This window comes from Myxine glutinosa, chromosome 5 (assembly GCF_964187855.1).
Source record: "Myxine glutinosa chromosome 5, kmMyxGlut1.1, whole genome shotgun sequence".
NCBI classification, from domain to species: domain Eukaryota; kingdom Metazoa; phylum Chordata; class Myxini; order Myxiniformes; family Myxinidae; genus Myxine; species Myxine glutinosa.
In genome coordinates, this window is record NC_136265.1 from 180,952,480 (window position 1) to 180,978,095 (window position 25,616).

Sequence of the window (25,616 nt, forward strand, 5' to 3'; positions counted from 1 at the left end):
AAAATTCATAACACTACATTGCTCAAAACCTCCCTGTGGGAGAGTCAACTTTTGAATGTTCATTGGCAAATCATATTGATCGTTGGATAGATTGGCATTCATCACAGAACCATTACTCCTTGTATAGTGGTATGGGAAGTATGTTGAAGTTGTTGCAGCTCGTTGTATCGCTTGCCCACTTTGAGTCGGTTCCTGTCCTCCAGTTGCACCCTCTTGGGTATTTACTTCAACTGGGGCACTGCTTTCACCTGTCTTCTGTCGGCTAGAGCCAATCGTTCCACTCTGTACCGGTCCTTCGGCAGGTAGAGGTGCAGGTACCTCCTGTGGGAGATATACTCGCCGATAGGGTGGAGGAGTTTCCTCTTCCAGTTCATTTATCTCGTATGACCTTGCTTCTGGGTACACTCTGGACTGGGATCGCTTTCCATTGCTAACTTCAAGAGGCATTCGAGTGGATACGTTTTCCAATCTATGTTGTATCTGCTTCATTTCTTTCTTCACACCCCCCATTTTCGTTCTGGTCTCCCTGTCTCTAGACTCGATGTCCCAGTAATAAAATGGTTTCCAATCCACCTTCAACTTCTGTCTGTCTCTTGCTTCTAATTCTTCTCTGAGTGTTTCCAATGTGTTCCTGTCAAATGTGCCATCCTTGGGGAATTCCTTTTTTTCTCCCTTTTGTCCATTCATGCCAGGATTCCACATCTTTAAGTGAATCTGGACCATATTGCTGATACATGTGGTTGATACAAGTACCTCTTTGGGACAAGTCCAGTTGACCTTGTTTACCCTTGCAGACTCCATTCCCCATTCTGCCTGTATGTGAATAACACTCAGTATTCCCTCAATGTACCAGGTAGATTACTAGGATCTGTGCTTTGGAATACACCTGTACACACCTGTACTATATAAACTGTAAATAAATCTACTGGGGGTCTGTTCCACCTTTTATCAAAGTGGCGTTGGATGTGTTGTAGCTTGTTCCAGGTTCCTCTAAAGCTTCACTCGTACCTCCAGGAAGGATCTCTCCACCTGTTCACACGGTGATTTCCAGAGAATCTCACCTGTGGCTTTTGCACAACCCAATCTCACAGATCAATAGATGAGCCAAATGGGTCAGTATAAAATGGGTGAATCCACAGGTATCTCGCTCTGTCAAAGGGAAAATCACACAATGGTAACCGCACATATATATATCTATATATAGACTCACCATCTTGCTCAATTTTCCAAGGTTGTCTTCACACTGATAATATCTCACCAAGATATCAAAGCTTCTTTCTTGAGACCGCATTTTGCTCAATCAATCAATCAATTTATTCAATTAAATCAATTCAATTACATCAGTTCCATTATTCAATTTCAATTAATCTATCAATATTCATCAATAATATCACATTAATCACTCTAGATGACTCCCTGCACATGCCCTTTCCCCAATGATGTCAGGATAGATCCATCCATTGACTGAGATTGAAGATCATCGGTCGTCACCTCAGATCCATAGCTCATGTTAATTGATGAATCACTGTTCTGTACTAGGGTCATATCTGACATATTTTCCCAATTTTGCCTGGTCACCACAAATTCTCTTTGCAACCACTAAAGGCAACTCATCCTTCATTCGTGAGACAGCCACAATTGATGGCAGATATTAAACAGTTCATTGGGTCCTGAAATGGGACTGTAAAATTCCTTCCAGCATACTAAATTTTGAAACTCCATTGTTTGTAATACACAATTTATCCCATAGGGCTTGAAAGTTCTTTCCCAAGTTCGTGCAATCATTCTGCATTGGAACCCTATAATGTCATTAAACCATCAACTTGTAGATGCATTTATTTATATCCCATTAACCCAAGAACTCTCAATTGCTTGGTTTCTTTTTTTAGTAATGCCATATATCCATATTTCTTTTCAAAATGTTCCAACATACACATTAATCCCATTAGACCTTAAATAACCTACAATCCGAAAATAAATTTGTGACATTTCAACAATTATCACAATATCATTGTTCATATGTTCATATCTTAATCCAATCAGAAACTTGTCAATTTACCCTTAATATATGTCTGTATATATATATATATTTTTTATTTACAAAATCCAACTACCATTAAACTGAAAAATTGTTTTGTTGGACTCATGCAAGGTCCCTTACAAATTTTGAAAATTTTCCAAAGACATAACTTCCATTTTCTTTGACAAACCCTAATATTTATCAAATATTAGGATTATCATCAAAACAAACCTAATATTAATGACTGCACATCCAAACCTAGATATTTTGAGTTCCGTAACTTTAATACCTCAAATTTCCCATTTCTCCCCTCCCTGATCCTATTGTTCAAAATTTCACCTCAATCGATCGAAAAATGAACGCAGGGATGCATTTTAAAGGTTTTCAAGAAATCCAACATGGCCACCACAGAACGTTTTTTCCCTTTCTTAATCAATTGGCTCATAGCATAACCAATCTGCAAGTGCTTCTTCCGAAGATGTATCTCTTAGGAATTTAATTAAATAAGTCATTTATAAAATCAACGAATTAATTGATTAATCGCTAACAATTTTCAAAATCCTCAATTTTCATCCGATTTACTTGAAATTTGAATTGGATTTACTTATCAGCAAACTGAAATTGAACCAACAACTATTTATTCAACTTAGGCCAAAAGTCAACAACAATTTTCAAAATCCTCAATTTTCATCCGATTTACTTGAAATTTGAATTGGATTTACTTATCAGCAAACTGAAATTGAACCAACAACTATTTATTCAACTTAGGCCAAAAGTCAACAACAATTTTCAAAATCCTCAATTTTCATCCGATTTACTTGAAATTTGAATTGGATTTACTTATCGGCAAACTGAAATTGAACCAACAACTATTTATTCAACTTAGGCCAAAGTCAACAACAATTTTCAAAATCCTCAATTTTCATCCGATTTACTTGAAATTTGAATTGGATTTAAATATCAGCCACCTAATTCAACTAACAACTTTTTTTCTTCAACATAGGCCAAAGTCAACAACAATTTCAAAAATCCTCAATTTTCATCCGATTTACTTGACATTCGAATGGGATTTAAATATCAGCCACCTAATTCAACCAACAACTTTTTTCTTCAACATGGGCCAAAGTCAACAACAATTTCAAAAATCCTCAATTTTCATCCGATTTACTTGACATTCGAATGGGATTTCAATATCAGCAAACTGAATTCAATGATCATGTCCGGTCTTGAACATTCCACGAATCCTGCACCAAATTTTCTCATACTCAACAAACAAGAACAGCACACATTTCCTGTAATTATATCTCACTCATAATCATGACATACATGTCTTCAAAAAATTGCATGACCAAGAGAACAATGAATGGAAAGACTGAAAAGTAAAAATAAAACTAACAAGTGCAGATACATTCAAAGTACATTGCCCCCATGCCAAATAATTAAATATCCTACAGCGCAGCATTGCCGCGGCGCGTCATAGAGGCTGCATTTGGAGGGAGAGGTGTACGCTAATTGATTGATTAATTGTATAATTTAACTCAATAAAGATTATCACAAAATATTTTCTTACTCAATTGGCTAATAGCATAAGTAAACCACAAGTGCTTCATCCGAAGATGTATCTTTTAGGAATTTAATTAAATCAACCCAAGTGAAACAACGTACAGCACTGCGAGCCCAGGGAGCAGAGGAAAACACAAAAAACAAAAGCACTGGCTCTGCTTCCTGGAAGCTTCCTGCAAAACGTTTTGCTTCTCGCAAAAACGTCTGCCAATGGGAACTAGAGGGAGGGGAGGGAGAAGGAGCGGGAGCAAGAGACAGGTAGCCGAAATGGAAATGAGGGACAATGAGGGACAATGAGGGAAAAATGTTCGATTTTTTCCTGGGGCATCGGTATGCAATTTTCATCCAATCGCCATCTTTCATAATAATTCTGGACCGGCATCAGATGGCGTTGTCTGTCATTAATTTATATGTTAATCGAATGAGTTTTAGGTGTTATAAGAAATGTCGGGAATTTTTTTTTCCCTCCTCCACCCTTTTTTTTTTTTTTTTCTTTCTCCTTGGACCCACGGTTTCCGTCCTACACAATTTCGTTTAATTTGTCTAAATCCAACTCGCCATTTCAAAGATATAAGCCGTTTTGTCACGGTATCATAAATTGGAATGGGGGAAAAGATATATATATATATAATTCCATTGTCCGCTTCCTCTCCTCCGCCAAGCGAGTCGCCTACCATTTGGGCAGGCAACTCAAAAGTACGTTGTAAGTGCTACAAACGAGTGTACACGATTGTACACGTGTACGGGCCTTACAGAACCGGCAAACAAATCGCCCCATGGTGCACTTCATGGGTCGATTTGCCTCCAGTATAGAGTGAGGCTTTTAATAACCAGCGTCTAACGTACGCATCCTCGCCAACACACGGTCCCAATTGCAGGCAAGCCTACAGACGCGTGTTTCTCAGTGACGCGTGTCAGACGAACTGGCGCATTTATTTACACAGCGCAAAAACCCGTATTTACAGATCGCTAGAAAAACACGAATAATAGCTAAAACCGTTTGTCGATGTTCCATCCGTGACTTTGTCCGCTCATTCACTTTTCCTGATTCGCATCAAGGATCTCCATCATCAGACAGCGTACTTAATTCCGCATTTTAATGAGAATTCAACAGGATTTTACGACTCAAAGGAAAAAGAACGAGCAGACCTTTTGCAGGACGATCGTTACAAAAATCGTTACATATATTAAAGTATTTATAATGTCGACAAAAATCATATCTTAATTCTTACAAAAATTGGTTCTTTGAATAAATCACAGCACCGGGAGTCCCGCTCCAATGGATCTTTTGTGTTTATTCAGCACCCTAGTAATTGGTTCTTTGTGTACTAATTAATTACACAGCACCCAGGCCCCACTCATATGGATATTTGTGCAGTGCTACACAGAACCTGAGCAAAAAGGGTCTCATCTACATTTTCCTTATCAGGGCTTCTGTGCACCAATAGTGCGTGGAGAAGCCCAAACACCACATCCTCCATGTATATACAGAATAACTATTCCCACGTTCGTACATCATATTGGACAAGAACAAGAACATGCTTACCTCTCAGAAAGATCTTGCCGATGTGTCCAATTGATCTGCGTACGGGCCACCAGATTGTTCGGGAATGTTAAAGGACTCAGGAGGCTCCGATATGACCAAACAGCTTTTACAAAAGCAATGCTTTATTAACTAATAATTCACTTGTTTCAATATAATAAAGAACTACAATACAATAACGAATTTGGTAATTCAAGTCGTTGGTTCTTCTTCGGTCGGTCTTCTGCGCTGTCCTTGTTCCGTACTCGTTCGTTCCGTTTGGGCAGAGATTCTGATGACAAATGTGTTGACTCAAAGTATGTTCTCGTTTATATGGGCACCGCCGCGCTAATCCTCTCTCCGCTAAATGCTCCGAGGTCATCCATGCTTGCCCCCCTGCTGGGGAGTTCCTTCACCCTCTTTGCATCCCGATGTCCAAACAATAGTACGGGCTTGGGAATGTGTGTTAGCCCGGGGCCGTGATAAAGGTGGACAAAGGAACTCCCAGGTTCCATGTTCTGAGATACATTCCTGACATTCTTACGAACCACCTGGACTACCTGCTCCGTTACTAGTCCCAACCAATGAGTTACACTTCCACAATAGATTTGGTGAGCAAGTCGAAAGCATCCTTTTATAGAAGAAGAAGAAGAAAAAGGTGTTGACAGCATTGTCAAGATCAACTACAGTGTCAACTGACTTGTACCATGTGGATTGGTCTGGTAGCTGTTGAATGCTGGTGGCATTAATATCCTGCACAATGTCATTTTTGGGAGCAAGGATGCCACGTTCACAAAGCCACTCATGGTTTTTATAATTCTGTGAGAGGCTCGGATAAACCTTTAATAGCATTTCTTCAGATGTGTTGATGATTGTTCCACAATTTGGGGGTATTGTGACATCTGCAGTCTCAGTGACTACTGGTAGCCGACCATTGCCCAGTTGAAGCAAAACCTTTGGAAACTGGCCTGCTGAGACATCTCTATTAAATGCAACTCTCATGTTGGTAGAAAGATGGAGTTTTTCCACTCGTCTCCAAATATGGGATTCTTTGAGGCATGCTCTCAACTCATCAGCAGGTGTACCCTTTGGAATGACTGGTAGAATTTGCCTGAAATCTCCAGAGAGCAAGAGTGTGACTCCACCCATGATTTTAGCGTTACCTCTGAGATCCTGTAAGGTGCGATCGAGAGCCTTAAATGCAAGTCTGTGAGACATTGTGCACGCATCCCATACTATCAGCTTGGCCTGCTTTAGAACCTGTGCCTGTCCAGATCCTTTGCCAATGTTGCACACAGGACTCTCATTGTGGGCCAGGTTGAGTGGCAGCTTAAAGGCAGAATGAGCAGTCCTGCCACCTGTGAGCAAAGTTGCAGCAATTCCAGATGAGGCCACTGCCATAGCAATCTGCTGTAGTGAACGAACTTGTGCCAAAATTAAGTTGATCAAAAACGTTTTGCCTGTTCCACCAGGGGCATCAAGGAAAACAATTCCACCCGAGTCAGATGTCAACAATTGTTTGATCCTTGTATAAGCTTCTTTTTGATCTGGAACCAAGAGTGGTTCATTTTGGTGGACATACTGTTGCAGCTGTTGAATGTCATAGGTGGTTGCCTGAAGCATCTCTCGACTGAGAGTTGCAGGTTCAGTTCGTACAGGAGCAGGCAGTCCACACTGTTGAAGATCCTTGCCAGCCATGGACTGTACAGTATTTTCAATGAGTACCAGTGCTTGGTTGTACATGGCAGAGGTAAACTGCAGGTTTGGGTTTTTTGACTCTTGTTGTGCTTGATACAGTATGTCTTCTGTCATGCTGTCCTGGTGATTATGCCAGAGTTGCTCAGGATTGGATGGTGAACAGGCACAGATAATGATAGCAAAGAGGCTCCTCATCTTGCTTGGAGAATGCGAGACTGCAGCCTCTTCCAAGGTACTGTTCCAGTGTGCATCATCTTTCAAGAGACCTCTTCTCAGGCAAGCTTCACGGTATGTTGAACAAAAGGTTCAAAACTCTGCCGCTCGTCTTGTCTGTAAGACGAAGAAGTCTGACCATGTTACTCCGCTTCTTGAATCTTTACACTGGCTGCCTGTCTCTGCTCGTGTGCGATACAAAATTTGCACACTATGTTATAAATCATTGTGTGGAGCGGGACCTCACTATCTCTCTGATTTGCTCACTCTCTATGAACCTCAGCGACGGCTTCGTTCAAGCGACGACTCTATGACCTTTGCGCCGCCGCGCACCAGCACCAAGTCGTTTGGCGAGAAATCCTTTTCCTTTGCTGCACCTCTGCTCTGGAATGACTTGCCTTCCTCTGTTCGACATGTTGACTCTCTTCCTGCCTTTAAAACCTCCCTCAAAACCTATCTGTTTCATGAGTCTTTCAAAGTCTAAGTCCTGTTTTCTCTTTGGTTTGAGGTGGGACAGAGATCGAGAGTATGTCTGTGTACATGTGCGGGGGAGGGAGGGGGGGAGGAGGGGGAGTACACATCTGTGAGTTTTGAATGGGGAGGGAGAGGAATAGGGCAAGAGTGAAGGTGTGTCTGTGTATGTTTGTGTATGTGTGTGCGGTGTGTGTGCGTTCGCATGATAATGTAAAGCGCCATGAGGGTCGTTTACTCTGCTTGATGGGGCTATATAAGACTCCTTTATTATTATTATTATTATTATTAGACATATCCAGCAACTGTCTTGAGATCCTGGAATGAGGTTCGACCATGAATGTTGTGCAGGAGGAGTCTGAGATAAAAGCACTCAGAGTTGCTGTGATGAACAGTGTTGACACGACCTAACACTTGACTGGATCTGATGTGAGGGTGTCCAGGGATTGTTGCACCTTGCTTTCTTGGCTGAAATACCTTTTTCCCTTCTTGCCAGGTGTAATATCTGGGCACTTCACAGTAGAGAAGACTTTTAGCAAAAGAATCCTGTTTGCACAAATCAAAGAATGCAGTTAGTTTGGTCCTAGGTGGCTGCTGGGCTCGTTGCAGCACGGTTTCTTCTGTGAAGTAAACTCTTTCCCCATTTTCCAAATGGATCTCAAGATGCATAACACTGGGGTTATGTCTGGCTAAATCGGCCGCTTTTCTAGAAGTTGTCTGGGCCGGAGTTTCTGCAGCCCTGAGTGCTGTCTGCCTGGTCTGCTGTGCAGCAATTCGCGCTTGTGTTTGAGCAGGAGTTTGAGCTGATCTCAGTTGTGCCTGTCTGGTCTGCTGTGCAGCAATTCGTGCTTGTGTTTGAGCAGGAGTTTGAGCTGATCTCAGTTGTGCCTGTCTGGTCTGCTGTGCAGCAATTCGCGCTTGTGTTTGAGCAGGAGTTTGAGCTGATCTCAGTTGTGCCTGTCTGGCTCGCTGGGCTGAAAGTCGAGCTTCTCTCTTTGTTGAGGACTCTCTTTGTCTCTTTTGTTGTACTTGTATTGCATGTGCATCTGCACTTGCAGAACGTTGCCTCTTAGGTCCCATTTACGAAGTTACTGAGATGTGATTGTCTGTAAGAAAGGAGAAAAACACAAATGTATTGAAACGTTAGTGTTGAGTAGTATATGACACCACTGAGTGAAGAACAATATCTCTATGGACTGAAAAACATACGTTAGTGTTGAGTAGTATATGACACGACTGAGTGAAAAACAATATGCGTATTGACGGAAAAACATACACCAAAATCAATATAACTATATCTTACCTTTTGTACTGACAATACCAATATTTGTAAACATTATTGCAAATGGCTGTGAACAATCGCCTACTGAAACATCCCATGAGAGAGTATCCTAGGATGAAATAGCTTTGATTTGGAGGCAGTGCAGAAATGTCAAATTTGGTCCCACACTTGGGTGGGGGTGGGGGTGGTCGGGTTTTTTTTTTGTTCATCAGTGATTCTGTGGTGCATGGGGACCCCCCTGCCAAATTTGGTGAAGATCCGTTGAGAAATGGCATATTTGGTCCCCCGGGGGGGGGGGGGGGTGGAGGCGGTGGAATTTTTTGGTTCATCAGTGATTCTGTGGTGCATAGGGACCCCCGTGCCAAATTTGGTGAAGATCCGTTGAGAAATGCCAAATCTGGTCCCCGGGGGGGGGGGGGGGTGGAGGCGGTGGAATTTTTTGGTTCATCAGTGATTCTGTGGTGCATAGGGACCCCCGTGCCAAATTTGGTGAAGATCCGTTGAGAAATGCCAAATCTGGTCCCCGGGGGGGTGGGGGTGGGGGCGGTGGAATTTTTTGGTTCATCAGTGATTCTGTGGTGCATAGGGACCCCCGTGCCAAATTTGGTGAAGATCCGTTGAGAAATGGCGACGCTGTTTCGGAACAGACAAACAAACAAACAAACAGACAAACTTTCACGCTTATAATATAAGAAAGAATGAGTGGAACGTTCATCTAACAGAGAATAGGCCTGTCTGAGTGCGGTACATGTTTAATGAGTGGAACATGAATCTAACAGAGAGTGGACCTGTCTGATTGCGGTATCTATCTATAATTCCAGTAATCTCTGTACGTCTGTACGTTTGTACGTCTGTACGTTTGTTTGTCTGTGACCGCTGTTTCTCGACAACCACGGGTCCGATATACTTTTAACTTGCCAGGTATATTGCTGGGGACCCGAGGATGTGCCTTTTCAAGGTTTCATATTAATCGGACAATTACTTACCGAGCTATGTCCAAAAAACGATTCAACCAATCAGAGAGCAGCGAACGATCGCGTGTGCCGAACGTGGAGGACACACTCTGCCTCGGATGGCACATTTGAGAGCGTATTCATTTATTTCACGTTTGCAAACTATGTTGGCGTTAAACTATGTTTTAAAACTAATAAAACCGAATTTGCGATTCATTCGCTTTCCTGCGCGTTTGTGCACGCGATGGCGATTTCTTTACCAAACTCCGGAAGCCGTTCGCTTTGGACCAAACCATTGCATGTAAATAGAGGGGGGGGATTGTCACCGTACTCGCAAGCCGTTCGCTTTGGACCAAACCATTGCATGTAAATAGAGGGGGGGATATACTTTTAGATATATATATAGTACGGGCATGCCCTAGTATGATTAATGAATGGAACGTTCATCGAACAGAGAATGGGCCTGTCTGAGTGCGGTACATGATTAATGAGTGGAACGTGCATCTAACAGAGAGTGCGCCTGTCTGAGTGCGGTACATGATTAATGAGTGGAACGTTCATCTAACAGAGAATGGGCCTGTCTGAGTGCAGTACATGATTAATGAGTGGAACGTTCATCCAACAGAGAGTGGGCCTGTCTGAGTGCGGTACATGATCAATGAGTGGAACGTTCATCTAACAGAGAATGGGCCTGTCTGAGTGTGGTACATGATTAATGAGTGGAACGTTCATCTAAGAGAGAGTGAGCCTGTCTGAGTGCGGTACATGATTAATGAGTGGAACATGAATCTAACAGTGTGGGCCTGTCTGAGTGTGGTACATGATCAATGAGTGGAACGTCATCTAATAGAGAATGGGTCTGTCTGAGTACGGTACATGATTAATGAGTGGAACGTTCATCTAACAGAGAGTGAGCCTGTCTGAGTGCGGTACATGATTAATGAGTGGAACATGAATCTAACAGAGTGGGCCTGTCTGAGTGCGGTATATGATTAATGAGTGGAACGTTCATCTAACAGAGAATGGGCCTGTCTGAGTGCGGTACATGATTAATGAGTGGAACATGAATCTAACAGAGAGTGGGCCTGTCTGAGTGCGGTACATGATTAATGAGTGGAACGTTCATCTAACAGAGAGTGCGCCTGTCTGAGTGCGGTACATGATTAATGAGTGGAACGTTCATCGAACAGAGAGTGGGCCTGTCTGAGTGCGGTACATGATTAATGAGTGGAATGTTCATCTAACAGAGTGGGCCTGTCTGAGTGCGGTACATGATTAATGAGTGGAACGTTCATCGAACAGAGAGTGAGCTGGTCTGAGTGTGGTACATGATTAATGAGTGGAATGTTTATCTAACAGAGAGTGGGCCTGTCTGAGCGTGGTACATGATTAATGAGTGGAATGTTCATCTAACAGAGAGTGGGCCTGTCTGAGTGTGGTACATGATTAATGAGTGGAATGTTCATCTAACAGAGAGTGGGCCTGTCTGAGTGCGGTACATTATTAATGAGTGGAATGTTCATCTAACAGAGAGTGGGCCTGTCTGAGTGCGGTACATGATTAATGAGTGGAATGTTCATCTAACAGAGAATGGGCCTGTCTGAGTGCGGTACATGATTAATGAGTGGAATGTTAATCTAACAGAGAATGGGCATGTCTGAGTGCGGTACATGATTAATGAGTGGAATGTTAATCTAACAGAGAATGGGCATGTCTGAGTGCGCAGGGAGAGGAACTCGAGCACACTCTTTACGTTCTAACACAGGAAGAGGTTGTTCCACAGTGTGATCCCAGCACTTCCACATTGCCCGAATCTACCAAGTAACGACCAGAGTGATGCACGACTCCTTCCAACCTAATGGACTTCCTTCAGCCAGGTGTTCATCACGTTTGAGAGGTGGACTTGTTGAGAGGTGAATCTAGCTTCCCGGTGTGTGCTGCACTCCCATGTGGACAATTAAGGCTTGAGGGACTTTTCTTACTCGTCCAAGTCATTGGGCAGCACCAGAATCTCATTTATTCTTCATGTCTGACTTCTCTGCTTCACTTGCCAAAGGTTAAGAGCGGCCTTGTGAGAGTCCTAATCGTTTTCATTTATTGAGATGTGAATGAACAAGCATCGCCATTCCTTCCCAGTATTTGACTTATTACACTTTGCATTGCAAATAAATGGAGCTGTTTCCAGTTTTTGCATCATTTTCTGGTGGTTTGACTGTATTTGTTCAGGGTAACAACGATGACGAATCTACTCTTCCACAAGGACACCAACAACAACAACAACAACATGCATTTTAAGGCCATTTTCCCTGCTAGAGCGGGGGTTAGCCTTGCGGTCCCCATGACATGTCCCCATGTCCAGAAGGACACCGTGGGATCTTTAACGTCCACCAACTAATTTGAGCGAATGGCACACACCTGATTGAATGTCCACCCGAGGGACGGCACCTTTGTTTAAAGCGAGTACGATTGAACCATCTGCAGAAGGTGGTTCCACAAACAGGAGAGAATAGTTATCCACAGACGAGGCTTTCATCCACAGCCTTATGGAATACTACTCTCCACTCTGGCCTGGCACCGCTTCCTCTCCCTTGCCAAGCTTGACGCTGTGGAATCCAAGGCTTTTTAAGACCCCTGGAATCTCCCGTGAAGAAACTGGCTACCTGGGCCTATCACCGTCACATCGTAGACAGGTTGGTGGTCTCTCTGTCTTCAACTGAATCTTTTCTGGTTTTGATGCATCTGTGCTCTGTCCTCACCCCCCTTCCCCGTGCCCCCCATCCTTGAGATCTCTGCAAGATTCATAGGGTCTGACAGCAATCCCCTTCTCGTCAAACTCCCAAAATCAAGAATCATTGCTCACTTCGCCTCTTCCATTCCTCTTTTCCCACCTGTGGAACCACCTTCCGGACTCTCTTCAATGTCATTGTTCCCTCAAGGTCTTCGAGACAGCTGTTCACCACCATCTCAAGTCATCCCGCATCCAAAATCATGATCTTTTCTACACCTGTTACTACACAAACCCAACAGCTTTCAATATTTCCAGGTTTTCTTCCTGTTTTTCTGTTTCTTGTTTTCTGTTTCCTGTTTTCTTCCTGTTTTCTTTAAAATCTGCTTGTTTGTGTTCATGTTATCTTCCCCGTGTTCCCCACCATCCCTCTTACCTATCCTGTGTGGTCTTTCTTCCCCACATTCTTTATCCCTCCAAGTTTCCTCCTATGTAACTGCCGGCAGTTATGATAAGCTGCCCCTTACAACAGGTTAGGCCTTGAACGGTGAACCATATCTGAACATTCATGTTTTAAAAGAAATTAATGATTAAAGTTTGTTTTTTATTGATCCAAGATGGCTGCTATGCCATGCGACTAGTGACATCACAAAGTAATGCATAAAACTTCAAGTCACACCCTAAAATTTGGAAAAGTTTTGATTAAATCCATTGATGCTCTACAGGTATTTGAGAAGGTGCGGTGGAGCTGGCAGGATGGCCTGGAGGTACGTACGCACACTCTCCTCTAAACTGTCTTGCCTGGGTTTGAATCTTGGTCCCAGCTATAAACCATCATTCCGGTGTTTCCCAGGCAGGGTGGGTGATCCATCAATGCCTCCCAGCCTCGTGCTGCATACGAAAGAAGAAGAAGAAAGTGTGGTGTCTGCACTGTATTTGTCTGAGTCTCCCACCGTGAAAAGCATCAGTTAAAAATCACCTCAGGTCTGAGTGGGATTCGAACCCAGCACCACAGATATCAAAAGGAAGGTGTTCCCATGGGAATGTTAAAATTGGTGCTGACCCAAAAAGATCACATCCCAGTCCTTAATATGTACAAATAATAAACTACATGTACAAGTGTGATGATTCCAAACCACAATACAAAAAAGGAAGCAAATACAGGATCCCCAAACTCATTCCAATGTTCCAAGGAACTTGGAGTACTGGGCCTAAAGCATTCTACCGTTTGGATGAGAGACGTTTTCCCAAATTCCCATTCACTAACACACCGACCAGGTTATGTGAAGCCATCCTTGGCCGCGTTTTTGGGAGCTAGCTCACGCATGCATTTCCCTTTGATCTGCTGCGGCTCTTCAGCTTTCCTTCGGTATTTTCCATTTTCCTTCCTGTATGAAGGCAGTGTCTGCCACCAAGGGCTGGACCTTCATTTGTGTACCTCGTTGTGATTGTTACTGTCCAAGATGATGTCTTGAAGCCAAGGAAGCAGCAGCCCCAGTATACTTCCAAAATGTCATTAGCGCGGACGCAGTTGCAGAATAGGTCTTCAGTTTTAGATTTTGCCGTACAAATGTTTTACCTGCTAACACTAGTTCCTGGGGGTTATCTCTCACCTGTTTTTAAAAAAACATTGCATGTGCTTCCATGTCATCAAAGTTCCATTCTATTCTGGAATGTCCAACATCATCGTGCAGGTCACTAATTCTGCTCTACGTGCTTTCTTCCAAATGTTCTCCAGGTTGTGTATGTACATCAACAGGGATTTCTTTCCTTGGGGGTGCTTCACTGGGGCCTTCAGTCAGTGAGACAAACCAATGCTCCGATACAGGGATTTCTTTCCTCGGGGATGCTTCACTGGGGCCTTCAGTCAGTAGGACAAACCAATGCTCCGATACAGGGATTTCTTTCCTCGGGGATGCTTCACTGGGGCCGAGAGTCAGTGGGACAAACCAATGCTCTGGTACAGGGATTTCTTTCCTCGGGGATGCTTCACTGGGGCCTAGAGTCAGTGGGACAAACCAATGCTCTGGTACAGGCATTTCTTTCCTCGGGGGTGCTTCACTGGGGCCTACAGTCAGTGGGACAAACCAATCCTCCGGTACAGGGATTTCTTTCCTCGAGGATGCTTCACTGGGGCCTACAGTCAGTGGGACAAACCAATCCTCCGGTACAGGGATTTCTTTCCTTGGGGGTGCTTCACTGGGGCATACAGTCAGTGGGACAAACCAATCCTCCGGTACAGGGATTTCTTTCCTCGGGGATGCTTCACTGGGGCCTACAGTCAGTGGGACAAACCAATCCTCCGGTGCAGGGATTTCTTTCCTTGGGGGTGCTTCACTGGGGCCTACAGTCAGTGGGACAAACCAACCCTCCGGTACGTTTTCATGTCCCGTAGCCAGGTAGAGCAGCTTCCGGGCATTTTCTTATCACTGATGGAGAGGAAGTTGAAAGAATGAACCTTGTGATGATTTACTGTGGCATATTGATGCTTACAAGATGCACCGACAATTGAAGCGATCGTCGCACGTGCACATCGTCATCTCCATATCCATCTGATACTTCTTGTCAGCAGTAGATTAACTTTATACGTCAAATAAGGTAGGTTCTAACTGGGTCACCATTTCCACAGTGATCCTGCCATTCCCTGGAAGGTCTCTATCTCCTCAATGCGGTTACATCTATTCACCTATTGGCTAAATCGGTGCACTTCCGCTCATGGTACCTGGCCATACTCAGCAATAAGTATAATAGCTGGACAGGCTTGTAAGGCCTTACACGCTGAAAGATGGAATATTTTAGGATTCACATTGCAGCCTCAACATAGTTTGTAGCATTGTTTCCATCAGTGCCTCAGACATCCAGGAAATTAGATAAGGAAGGTTCATAGATGGAGGGAAGAGAAGTCGGTGGGGAATATGTTGTTGACGCCGGCCTCACCCAATGTGAGCCGGATGACTCGTGTATAACAAAGGTGTCTGGTGCTGGCGAGTGAGAACTCAGCAGAGGAACTCAGCACACAAACTCCAGAACTCGGCTCTCAGCACGCCACAAACTGCTCCGTCAGGCTTTTATTGCCCTACTTCCTGCCTCAACTGACTTCCGCCTTTCGGCATCCTGCCACATCGATTGGTTCGCACGCTGCGATCCAGCCATCGCAATTGGTCCTAGTTGCTGGGTGGCTGACACAACACCGGCAGTGCCCTGGCTTGGCGGTCCGGCAATAACACCGGTAGTGCTGAAAATGCCACGATGACCATTGAAGTGCTGGAATGGCAAATAAACAGTTGGAACGGATCGTTTTGAGAATGTGATTTGAGAATGGAGTTGGGGAGTGAGTGTTGGAGTTGGAGAATGAGGTTCGGGTATGGAGTTGGGGAGTGAGTGTTGGAGTTGGAGAATGAGGTTCGAGTACGGAGTTGGGGAGTGAGTGTTGGAGTTGGAGAATGAAGTTCGAGTACGGAGTTGGGGAGTGAGTGTTGGAGTTGGAGAGTGAGGTTCGAGTATGGAGTTGGGGAGTGAGTGTTGGAGGTGGAAAATGAGGTTCGAGTACAGAGTTGGGGAGTGAGTGTTTGAGAATGAGGAAGAGCACATAAGGGATAGTTCTAACTACATTCACAACGCATCTTCTCCCTTCTGCTGATACGAGGGTGGAGGAAGGGGGTTATTTTAACTGAACACAATTGCTATGGAGATAACTACCCTGGGGATACCTTGTGTTGTGTGTGACTCCCTGAGGTCTTCCAAAACCACAACAAGACAAAATGTTCAAGCTTCACAGCTACAACATGTGCACACTGTACACGCACATACAAGTCAAGTTTTGCGAAATGCTACAAATGAAATCTTGTAGTAATTTGTAAAAGATTGCACTTACCTGCGTCGTTTCCCTTGTTTATTTTCACTGTGATGACCACCTTAGTGGGACAACCTGTGTTCTGTGACTTCACATGGACGTCTTCGTTATCGGATCGGGGCAAAGTGTTGTGTTGGGCACCTGTGCTAGCCTTTGGAGATTGACACCTCGTCCGCTTCCTGGTTTTGATGTTTGCACACGCAGTGTTATTATGCATTCCTCTTGGTAGTGTGCAAGACAGAGTGAGGGCAACACAGGTGATACTCATAACCGGTAGGTAGGGTTTTCATGGAGAGGGTCGTGAGAGTGGACAAAAGAAGACACGAAAATGTAAAAAGTTCACTAAATGTACAAAGTGTGGGGGACCCTCTGTCATCGATATTCACAGTTGCTTGAATTTTTGTAACACAAGGTAACAACACCCACTGAGCTAGAATGCAGTGTACACCTATGATTTCATGCAGGCCATACGACATGTCCGTTTGATAACACATGACAACAACAAATTCCCTACCGACGTAAAACAGCGTGTCCTCGAATAATTGGAGCTCATTTGGAATCTGAAATCAGAATTGACCCATCACGTCATATAACGACTATAGTTACAGAAAAAAATGGAAATCCAATGTCACTTTGAATGTTCTTTTCAATACAATGATTGTAGACTTCAATATTTTCATAACTAGAATACCCGCTCACTCCGGGAGGGGCAGGAAGGGTCATTCCTCTTTGGGGTATATAGATTACAGCTGATCTATGGGCGGGTCTCAAGAACATTGGGTGTGTGTTCATTTTCCAAGTTTATTGTGGAGAGATCACCAAGTGGATTGAACATTTTAGCAAGCACTCCATTCAAGACCGTTAAGGAACGTCTGGCTTGGCAAGTGCAACCTAGCTGCTTGGTAAATGAGCACACCCTGGGATTCCTCCCTTTGTTTCGTATTAAACAGCAGGAGCGAGTTTCAAAAGTTCGCTATGAAAAATGCCACGGTAGCAGCAGAAAGGGCCATGTTATTAACCCAACATTTGTGGGTTATATAGAGTGCCGTAGATCTTCGCTCAGTTCTGCAAGTAAGCCTTACTTCACAGATGTCGGGATTCCTCCAAATTTCTTCATTTAGTGTTATAAACAGCATTAGCGACTGTTTAAAAAGCTAAGCATACGTGTTTGTGGTTTATAATATTTTTACTTCCTGAAGAAGCCGTTGCTCCCACGGAAACGCCATTATAACTATAAGCTATTTCAACACGTTATCACTGCAGGAAAAATGCTTTGGGGAAGCGGGACATTATTAGTATTAATATTGTTTTCTAATAACATTAATAAAATGCGATTATCATTAATTTTGTTATTCAAAGCATCTTTGGAAAAACGCCACGATGAAGCTAACTTAATATGGCTATACACCTCAACACGCAACCCATTGACAGCAATGGCGGGGAAAACCCGCTCGGGTGAGAAAACCCCCTTGGGGAGGGGGGCAAATGAATGTGCTACAACCTTCATTATGTAACCCTTGGTCATCCTGTCAAGTTTGGTTGAGATTGGATAAGTAAGGACGGAATGTATTGGTGTCAAAAATTAATCAGACAGACAGACAGACACAAATGGCGTATCTTAGTATGATGATGATACTGTACGTATTATAACATATTTTAATTTCACCAACAATGGACCAGACTCCAGGAAAATTCAGTGGGCAACATGTGTCACTTGTCCGTCCACAAATAATATTTCTTCCGCCATTGCATATAAAACTGGGCCTGATGAACTTTGTAAAGGCAATAATTGTTGAAGGTGTATAGTGCGGGATTTCTTAACCTGAAAGAAAAATTGAGAGAGATTTTAAAACTGATGCTAAATTGAAGGCTGGAATATTTAATGGACCACAAATTCGGGATTTATTCTCAGTTCCAGTATTCCAGTCAAAGTTGAACCCCCTGGAGCTGGCTGGGGGGTTTTCAAACTAGTCCACAATTTCATTGGGAACCACAAAGCGCCCACTTTGGGAGTTGGTTCAGGAAATGATAAAAAGCTACTTGAGGAAATGGGTTTTGCTGCCATTTGTCGCTGAAGTTGAATTTTCTTAATCCACACTTGGACTTCTTCCCAGCAAACCTTGGTGATGTGAACCCCATCATGAGCAAATCTTGGTGATGTGAACCCCAACATGAGCAAACCTTGGTGATGTGAACCCCATCATGAGCAAACCTTGGTGATGTGAACTCCATCATGAGCAAACCTTGGTGATGTGAACCCCAACATGAGCAAATCTTGGTGATGTGAACCCCAACATGAGCCAACCTTGGTGATGTGAACCCCAACTGTTCAGAACAGTCCAGCGTTTTGGCTTGAACCATTCCTGGGTGTTTTGTGAAGTGTGTTTGGAGTCATTGTCCTGCTGCAAGACCCATGATCTTCAATGGTGACCCAGCTTTCTGACACTGGGTTGAACATTGCGCTCCAAAATTTCTTGGTAATCTTCTGATTTCATTAGTCAGGTTCACTATGTCAATAAATTATATTTCGTTCAAAATCATGGTAGATTAGCAAACCTATACATTTTTGAAAAGGTTATAGCAGAAGGAAACTAAAAATCAATGCTTACATTTGGAGAGATACCTGTATGGCGGCCATTTTGGATTTTCAAAATGGCCACTGTAAAATACATATTTTGTTCTATTTCTGCCTCTAATTACCCTAAAAACTTTTTAAAATATACTAAACCTATATTTTCAGGGACAAGGAATCCAATGAAAGTATCAAATTAGTGCTATGGGGAATGGTAAGACACGAATCAAAGGTTTTGAATTGCAAAATACTGTCTTTATATTCGCGATAAGTTGCATAATCAAATACATGTTATCATTTTGTACAGGCAGTTAATAACATCAAAATGTGTCACAATAATTCATATCACCAAACATACACAGGCAGTCAGCAAAATCATATATACACATGCAGTCGGTATAACTTCACATCTACACAGGCAGTCAATGGCAAAACATACACAGGCAGTCAGCAAAATCATATATACACATGCAGTCAGTATAACTTCACATCTACACAGGCAGTCAATGGCAAAATATACACAGGCAGTCAATGGCATCAAACATACACGATTACAGAATATGCCATTTAGAGTTCGTCATCACTGTCCTGTGTGTCGTATCCGACAATATAGTCCGCAACGTTTTCACAGTCCGTTCCACACAAGCAAAGGTCGGTCAAATTGATTGGCAAATCGAATTGGTCGAATGGTCGATCGAATCGAATTCGATGAATCGAATCGAATCGATTGAATGATCGATCGAAGCGATTGGTCGAATGGTCGAATTGGTCGAATCGAATTGGTAGGAATTGGCAAATGTAAACATTAATTTTCAGATTTTCCATGTCATAACGTTTCCAAAAATGTATAGGTTTGCTAATCTACCATGATTTTGAACGAAAAAACATAGTGAACCTGACTACATGATGCCATGCACACATTCAAGGCACCCAGTGCCAGAGGCAGCACAGCAACCCCAAAACATCACTGAACCTCCTCCATGTTTGACTGTAGGGAAGGTGTTCTTTTCTTTGAAGGCTTCATTTTGTTTTCTGTAAACATAGAGATGATATGCTTTATCAAAAAGCTCTAATTTGGTCCAATCTGTCCACAGAGCATTCTTCCAGAAGGATTTTGGCTTGTTCAGGTGTGTTTTGGCAAACTCCAGTCGGGCTTTCTTATGTCTCTCTCTCAGCAGTGGGGTCCTCCTGGGTCTCCTCCCACAGAACCCCCTTTCATTGAGTTGTTGACGGATGATGCTCGTTGAAACTGTCGTACTTTGTGTCTGAAGGTCACCTTGAATCTGTTTGGCAGTTGATAGAGGTGCTCCACTTCCAGGGAGGTTGGCTGCAGTGCCATGGGCCTTAAACTCCCTGATAACATTGCGTATGGTGGACAGAGGAACATCAAGGTCTTTGTAGATGGATTTGTAGCCTTGAGATTGTCCATGCTTGGCTACAATCTTGTGTCTGACCTCCTCAGACAATTCTCTGGTTTTCTCTCTTTTCTCCATGCTCATTGCGGGACACACAGTGACACAAAACAGCAGAATGACTCCTTTTCTCCATTCATACTGGTTGAATGAGTGATTTTTATATTGCAGGCACCTGCAACTCACCACAGGTGAGTTCAATTTCAAAGTACGACAGTTTCAACCTCTCCCACCCCCCCCCCCCCTTCACATGCCTCCCCCCCTTCACATGCCTCCCCCCCAAAGCCCTCTCCCTCCCACAGATCTCTCGATGTCTCCTCTTCCCTCAGATCGGCAGTCTGCAGCCTCCTCACTCTCTGAAGACCTGGACAAAATCACAGACTGGTCAAACAAGTGGAACATGTCTTTCAATCCTGCCAAATCTCACTCTCTTACTATGTCTCTCCGAAAAGATCGACTGGACAACCCTCCCATCTACTTTCTCAACAATCCTCTCCAAGAAGTTCTGTCACTCAAGCTTTTGGGTCTCACTATCTGCCATGATCTTTCTTGGGAAAACCACATTTCCAAGCTGGCCTCCAAAGCCAGTCGCCGACTGGGCATCCTCCGTCGTGCGAAGTCCTTCCTCGGCACACCTGAGCTCCTCACCACTTACAAGGCTTTCATCCGCAGCTCAATGGAATACTGTTCTCCCCTATGGGCTGGTGCTCCTGCCTCACACCTGGCTCGGCTTCACGCTGTTGAATCCAAAGCTTTCAAAATCATTGGAATCTCCCGCGATGAAGCTATCTCTGAGGGCCTTTCACTCACTCACCGCAGGCAGGTAGGTGGTCTTTCTGTCTTCTACCGACTCCTCTCCGGCCTTGCTCCCCCAGCTCTCTCTGTGCTCTGTCCCCCAAATATTCCTACAGGTCGCACAAGATCTGCCAGCAACCCTCTGATGGTCAAACTGCCGAAATCTCGGCTCTCTGCTCACCTTCACTCTTTCATTCCTCTTTTCTCCCGCCTGTGGAACAAACTCCCACACTCCCTTCAATCCCTCTCCTCCCTCCAGGTCTTTAAAACAGCTGTTCACCACCATCTCTTATCTTCCCCCATCCATAACCTTGATCTTTTCTACCCCCACTAATTCACCCCAGATCCACCTTGTTTGAAATTCCAACTTATTTCCTGGAAATCCTGGCAGTGTCCATATGTTTATACCTCTCCCACCCCCCCCCCCCCTTCACATGCCTCCCCCCCTTCACATGCCTCCCCCCCAAAGCCCTCTCCCTCCCACAGATCTCTCGATGTCTCCATGTCTCTCGGTCCCTGCTCTCAAATGTTGTGTTTGTGTCCTTCCCCCTCTCTCCCCATCTTGTCTACCGCTCCCGATGTTATTTGTTTTATGTGTCTGTTTGTCTTTCTGTGTGATTAATGTTCGCTCTTTCACGAGCCTCGATCTTGTATACAAAAAAAAAAAAAAAAAAAAAAAAAAAAAAAGAAAAAAAAAAAAAAAAAAAAAAAAAAAAAAAAAAAGAAAAAAAAAAAAAAAAAAAAAGTAAAGGAGAATCACCTGCTTGAAATCCAATTCTTTCCAACAACTTCTAAAAGGTGCCAATAATATTGTCCGGGCCATTTTAGGATTTGGAATAAGCTAAGATTTAGTAATTTTTTCAACTTTTTTTTGTTTTGTTCCACTGAAAACCAAAGAAATACATATGTAGATACCAAAAGATTTTTTAAATTTCAACAATTTTCTTTAGCGCATCTGTCAAACGATTGGTGATGTGAACCAATTACTCGGTTTTCCTAACCCTAGGTGATGTGAACCTAACCCTAACCCTAACAACTCGGTTTTCGCTCTTTCACGAGCCTCGATCTTGTATACAAAAAAAAAAAAAAAAAAAACCTTCAAGAAATTGCGCATTATTTGGAAAAAGTGCAAGGGTGCAATATTTTTGGCCACGACTGCATATAGTGATATGATTTTTGTTTATCCAAAGGGTTTATGTTGTTCAGTGTGTTTCAGTTTATGGTTCACAGTTATTGTACAATGTACATGATATGATGTGTTTATATTGCACAATTGTGCAATTTGCTTGATATTTAAGTGGTGAAGCCGCTTCAACATTTGCTCATGTCCTTCCTTCCATCCAGCAAAAATGAGGAAGAACCATCTCCAACCCACCGTGTTTAATTATACAGGGTTCTAAGGGTAATTTAAACAGGTAATTACCTGTCTCCATACAGGTTGCCACTGACAAACCAGACGTAATCTGCTTAACAGAAACTTTCCTCCTTCAAGATGTCTCTGATTCCTTAATATCTCTTCCTGGTTACTCCCTCCTCCGGCATGATAGACCTGAACCTCGTCCTGGTGGTGGGGTTGCTATCTTTATCAAAAACTCTCTTCCTCACTCTCCCTGCACTGCACTCTGTCCACCTCACCCCCAGGAATACCTCTGGCTACGGCTTCCTCTCCGCTCCCACCTTTTGTTCATATGTGTTTTTGTACTGTCCACCAAACAGTGATGACTCCATCTACATCTCACTCTCCAACAACATGGACCAAGTTCTATCCATTCATCCCAACTCTCTCTTCCTCATATGTGGCGACTTCAACTGTCATCATGCCAGCTGGCTGGGTGTGGGTTCATCTCTCACCAGCCATGGCACCTCAGCAAAGGACTTCTGTGACTCACTGGAACTGACACAATCTGTCAATTTCACGACCCGGATCTCAGTCAATGGAGTATCTTCTCTTCTAGATTTGGTTATGACTAACTACCCTGAAAATGTCTGCTGCTCTTCTTCTGCTCCAATCGGCTCATCTGATCATGTGCTTGTTAAAGTCGACATCTCTCTGGCCATTCTCAGAGAGCATCCTCAGCGCCAAAGAGTCTGGCATTTCATTCAGGCCAACTGGCACGATCTTCAAGCAGTCATACATCATCTGGACTGGTCCCCCATCTCTACTGCCTCTGATATTAACTCATCCTGGGAATTCTTCCAAAGTAAACTGCCCTCTCTCATGCACAGATTTATCCCATCTCGTCTTCAGTTGTCATACCCTTCCTCCCATCCATGGTACACTGAATCTTGTGGTGAGGAAGTTGCGCTGAAACAACTTGCCTTCACCTCATGGAAGGAAAATCCAACTGAAGGAAATCTCAGTTCCTTTCACAAAGCTCAGAACAAATGTGTGTCTACCCTCAGGAGAGCCAGGAAACAATATCTCTCTACTCTCAAGACTGAAGTCTCAATCCTGTCTCCCTCCTCCAAATCCTGGTGGCATCTGGTCAAATCTGTTTCTGGTGTTTGTTCCCCCTCCATCCCCTCACTTACCTCAAATGGCTACACAGCTGACTTCGCACGTGAAAAAGCTGAATGCTTCAACTCTGTGTTTGCCTCAAAATATTGTGTCCCAAACCCATCTCTCCCTGGACCCACCTTTCCCAGTCGTACCCAGCTGCTCCTGGACTCAGTGTCCTTCTCTCCTGATAAGGTGGAGAAGTTTCTGTCAAACCTCGACTCTGATTCTGCAACTGGACCAGACGGCATCAGCCCAAGGGTCCTAAAATCCTGCTATGCAGCTCTTTCACACCCTCTCTCTGTTCTCTTCACCCTCTCTTTTGCTCAAGGTCAACTGCCAGCATCTTGGAAATCAGCAAACATTACTGCTTTACACAAAAAGGTGCAAAATAGATCCTAGCAATTACAGACCAATCAGCCTCCTCCCAATAATCAACGTCATGGAATCCATCATCGCTTCTGACATCAAATCCTTCCTCTTCTCCAATGGCTTGATCTCGGATCATCAATTTGGATTCGGACCAGGTCATTATGCTCTGGACATGCTGCTTCTGCTGTCTCAACAATGAATGGAGGTCCTCAATATCAAACAGGAAATCAGAGCTGTCTCCCTTGACATATCTTGTGCCTTTGATACGGTCTGGCACACTGGCATATTGAAAGGGTAATCCTACAGGAGTACAGGGTAATTCCAAAGTGTAATTCCAAAGGGGTATTTCCTTTTCTTTCCCTTCTTACCCTTCTTCTTACCCTTGTGCCTTAAATTACCCTTCTCGGGGGTATTTCTGAAGTGTAACTCTAAAGGGTAATGCCAAAGTGTAATTCCAAAGGGTAACTCTTGAGGGTAATTCTGAAGGGTAATTCTAAAGGGTAAGGCTAAAGTGTAATTTTAAAGTGTAATTCTCAAGGTTAACCCTCGAGGGTAATTCTGAAGGGTAATTCTAAAGGGTAATTCTAAAGTGTAATTCCAAAGGGTAACTCTCGAGGGTAATTCTGAAGTGTAACTCTAAAGGCTAATGCCAAAGTGTAATTCCAAAGGGTAACTCTCAAGGGTAATTCTGAAGTGTAATTCTAAAGGGTAATGCTAAAGTGTAATTTTAAAGTGTAATTCTCAAGGTTAACCCTCGAGGGTAATTCTGAAGGGTAACTCTAAAGGGTAATTCTAAAGTGTAGTTCTAAAGGGTAATTCTCAAGGGTAACTCTAGAGGGTAATTCTGAAGGGTAACTCTAAAGAGTGATTTGAAAGGGTAATTCTGAAGGGTAATTCGAAAGGGTGAGTCGAAAGCGTAATTCTAAAGGGTACCTCTCGAGGGTAATTCTGAAGGGTAACGCGAAAGGGTAATTCCAAAAGGTAATTCTAAAGGGTAATTCCAAAGTGTAATTCTAAAGGGTAATTCTAAAGGGTAACTCCAGAGAGTAACTCTAAAGGGTAACTCTAAAGGGTAATTCTAAAGTGCAATTCTAAAGTGTAATTCTAAAGGGTAATTCTAAAGGGTAATTCTAAAGGGTAATTCTGAAGGGTAATTGTAAATGGTAATTCTAAAGGGTAATTCTAAAGTGTAATTCTAAATGGTAATTCTAAAGGGTAATTCTAAAGGGTAATTCTAAATGGTAATTCTTAAGGGTAATTCTTAAGGGTAATTCTAAATGGTAATTCTTAAGTGTAATTCTAAAGGGTAATTCTAAAGGGTAATTCTAAAGTGTAATTCTAAAGGGTAATTCTAAATGGTAATTCTAAATGGTAATTCTAAATGGTAATTCTAAATGGTAATTCTAAATGGTAATTCTTAAGGGTAATTCTTAAGGGTAATTCTAAAGTGTAATTCTAAAGGATAATTCTAAAGGGTAATTCTAAAGGGTAATTCTAAAGTGTAATTCTAAAGGGTAATTCTAAAGTGTAATTCTAAAGGGTAATTCTAAATGGTAATTCTAAATGGTAATTCTAAATGGTAATTCTAAAGTGTAATTCTAAAGTGTAATTCTAAAGTGTAATTCTAAAGGGTAATTCTTAAGGGTAATTCTAAAGTGTAATTCTAAA

At 43.1% G+C, this 25,616-nt stretch overlaps 1 protein-coding gene across 6 annotated transcripts in view; it reads left to right on the forward strand.

Moving 5' to 3' along the window:
• Nucleotides 1-11,920, forward strand: part of LOC137426637 (zinc finger protein 407) — a 115,475-nt gene extending 103,555 nt beyond the window's left edge. For 5 of the 6 annotated variants that reach the window (XR_013623642.1, XR_013623643.1, XM_068115349.2 and 2 more), the window contains one exon: nucleotides 11,449-11,920. Coding sequence is in view for 4 of the 6 variants with exons in the window: in XM_068115349.2 (XP_067971450.2) it covers nucleotides 11,449-11,547 (99 nt within the window). In the remaining 2 variants the exon portion in view is untranslated. The remainder of the gene's footprint in view (nucleotides 1-11,448) is intronic. The other variant, XM_068115352.2, reaches the window with a different exon arrangement.
• The last annotated feature ends 13,696 nt before the right edge of the window (nucleotides 11,921-25,616 follow it).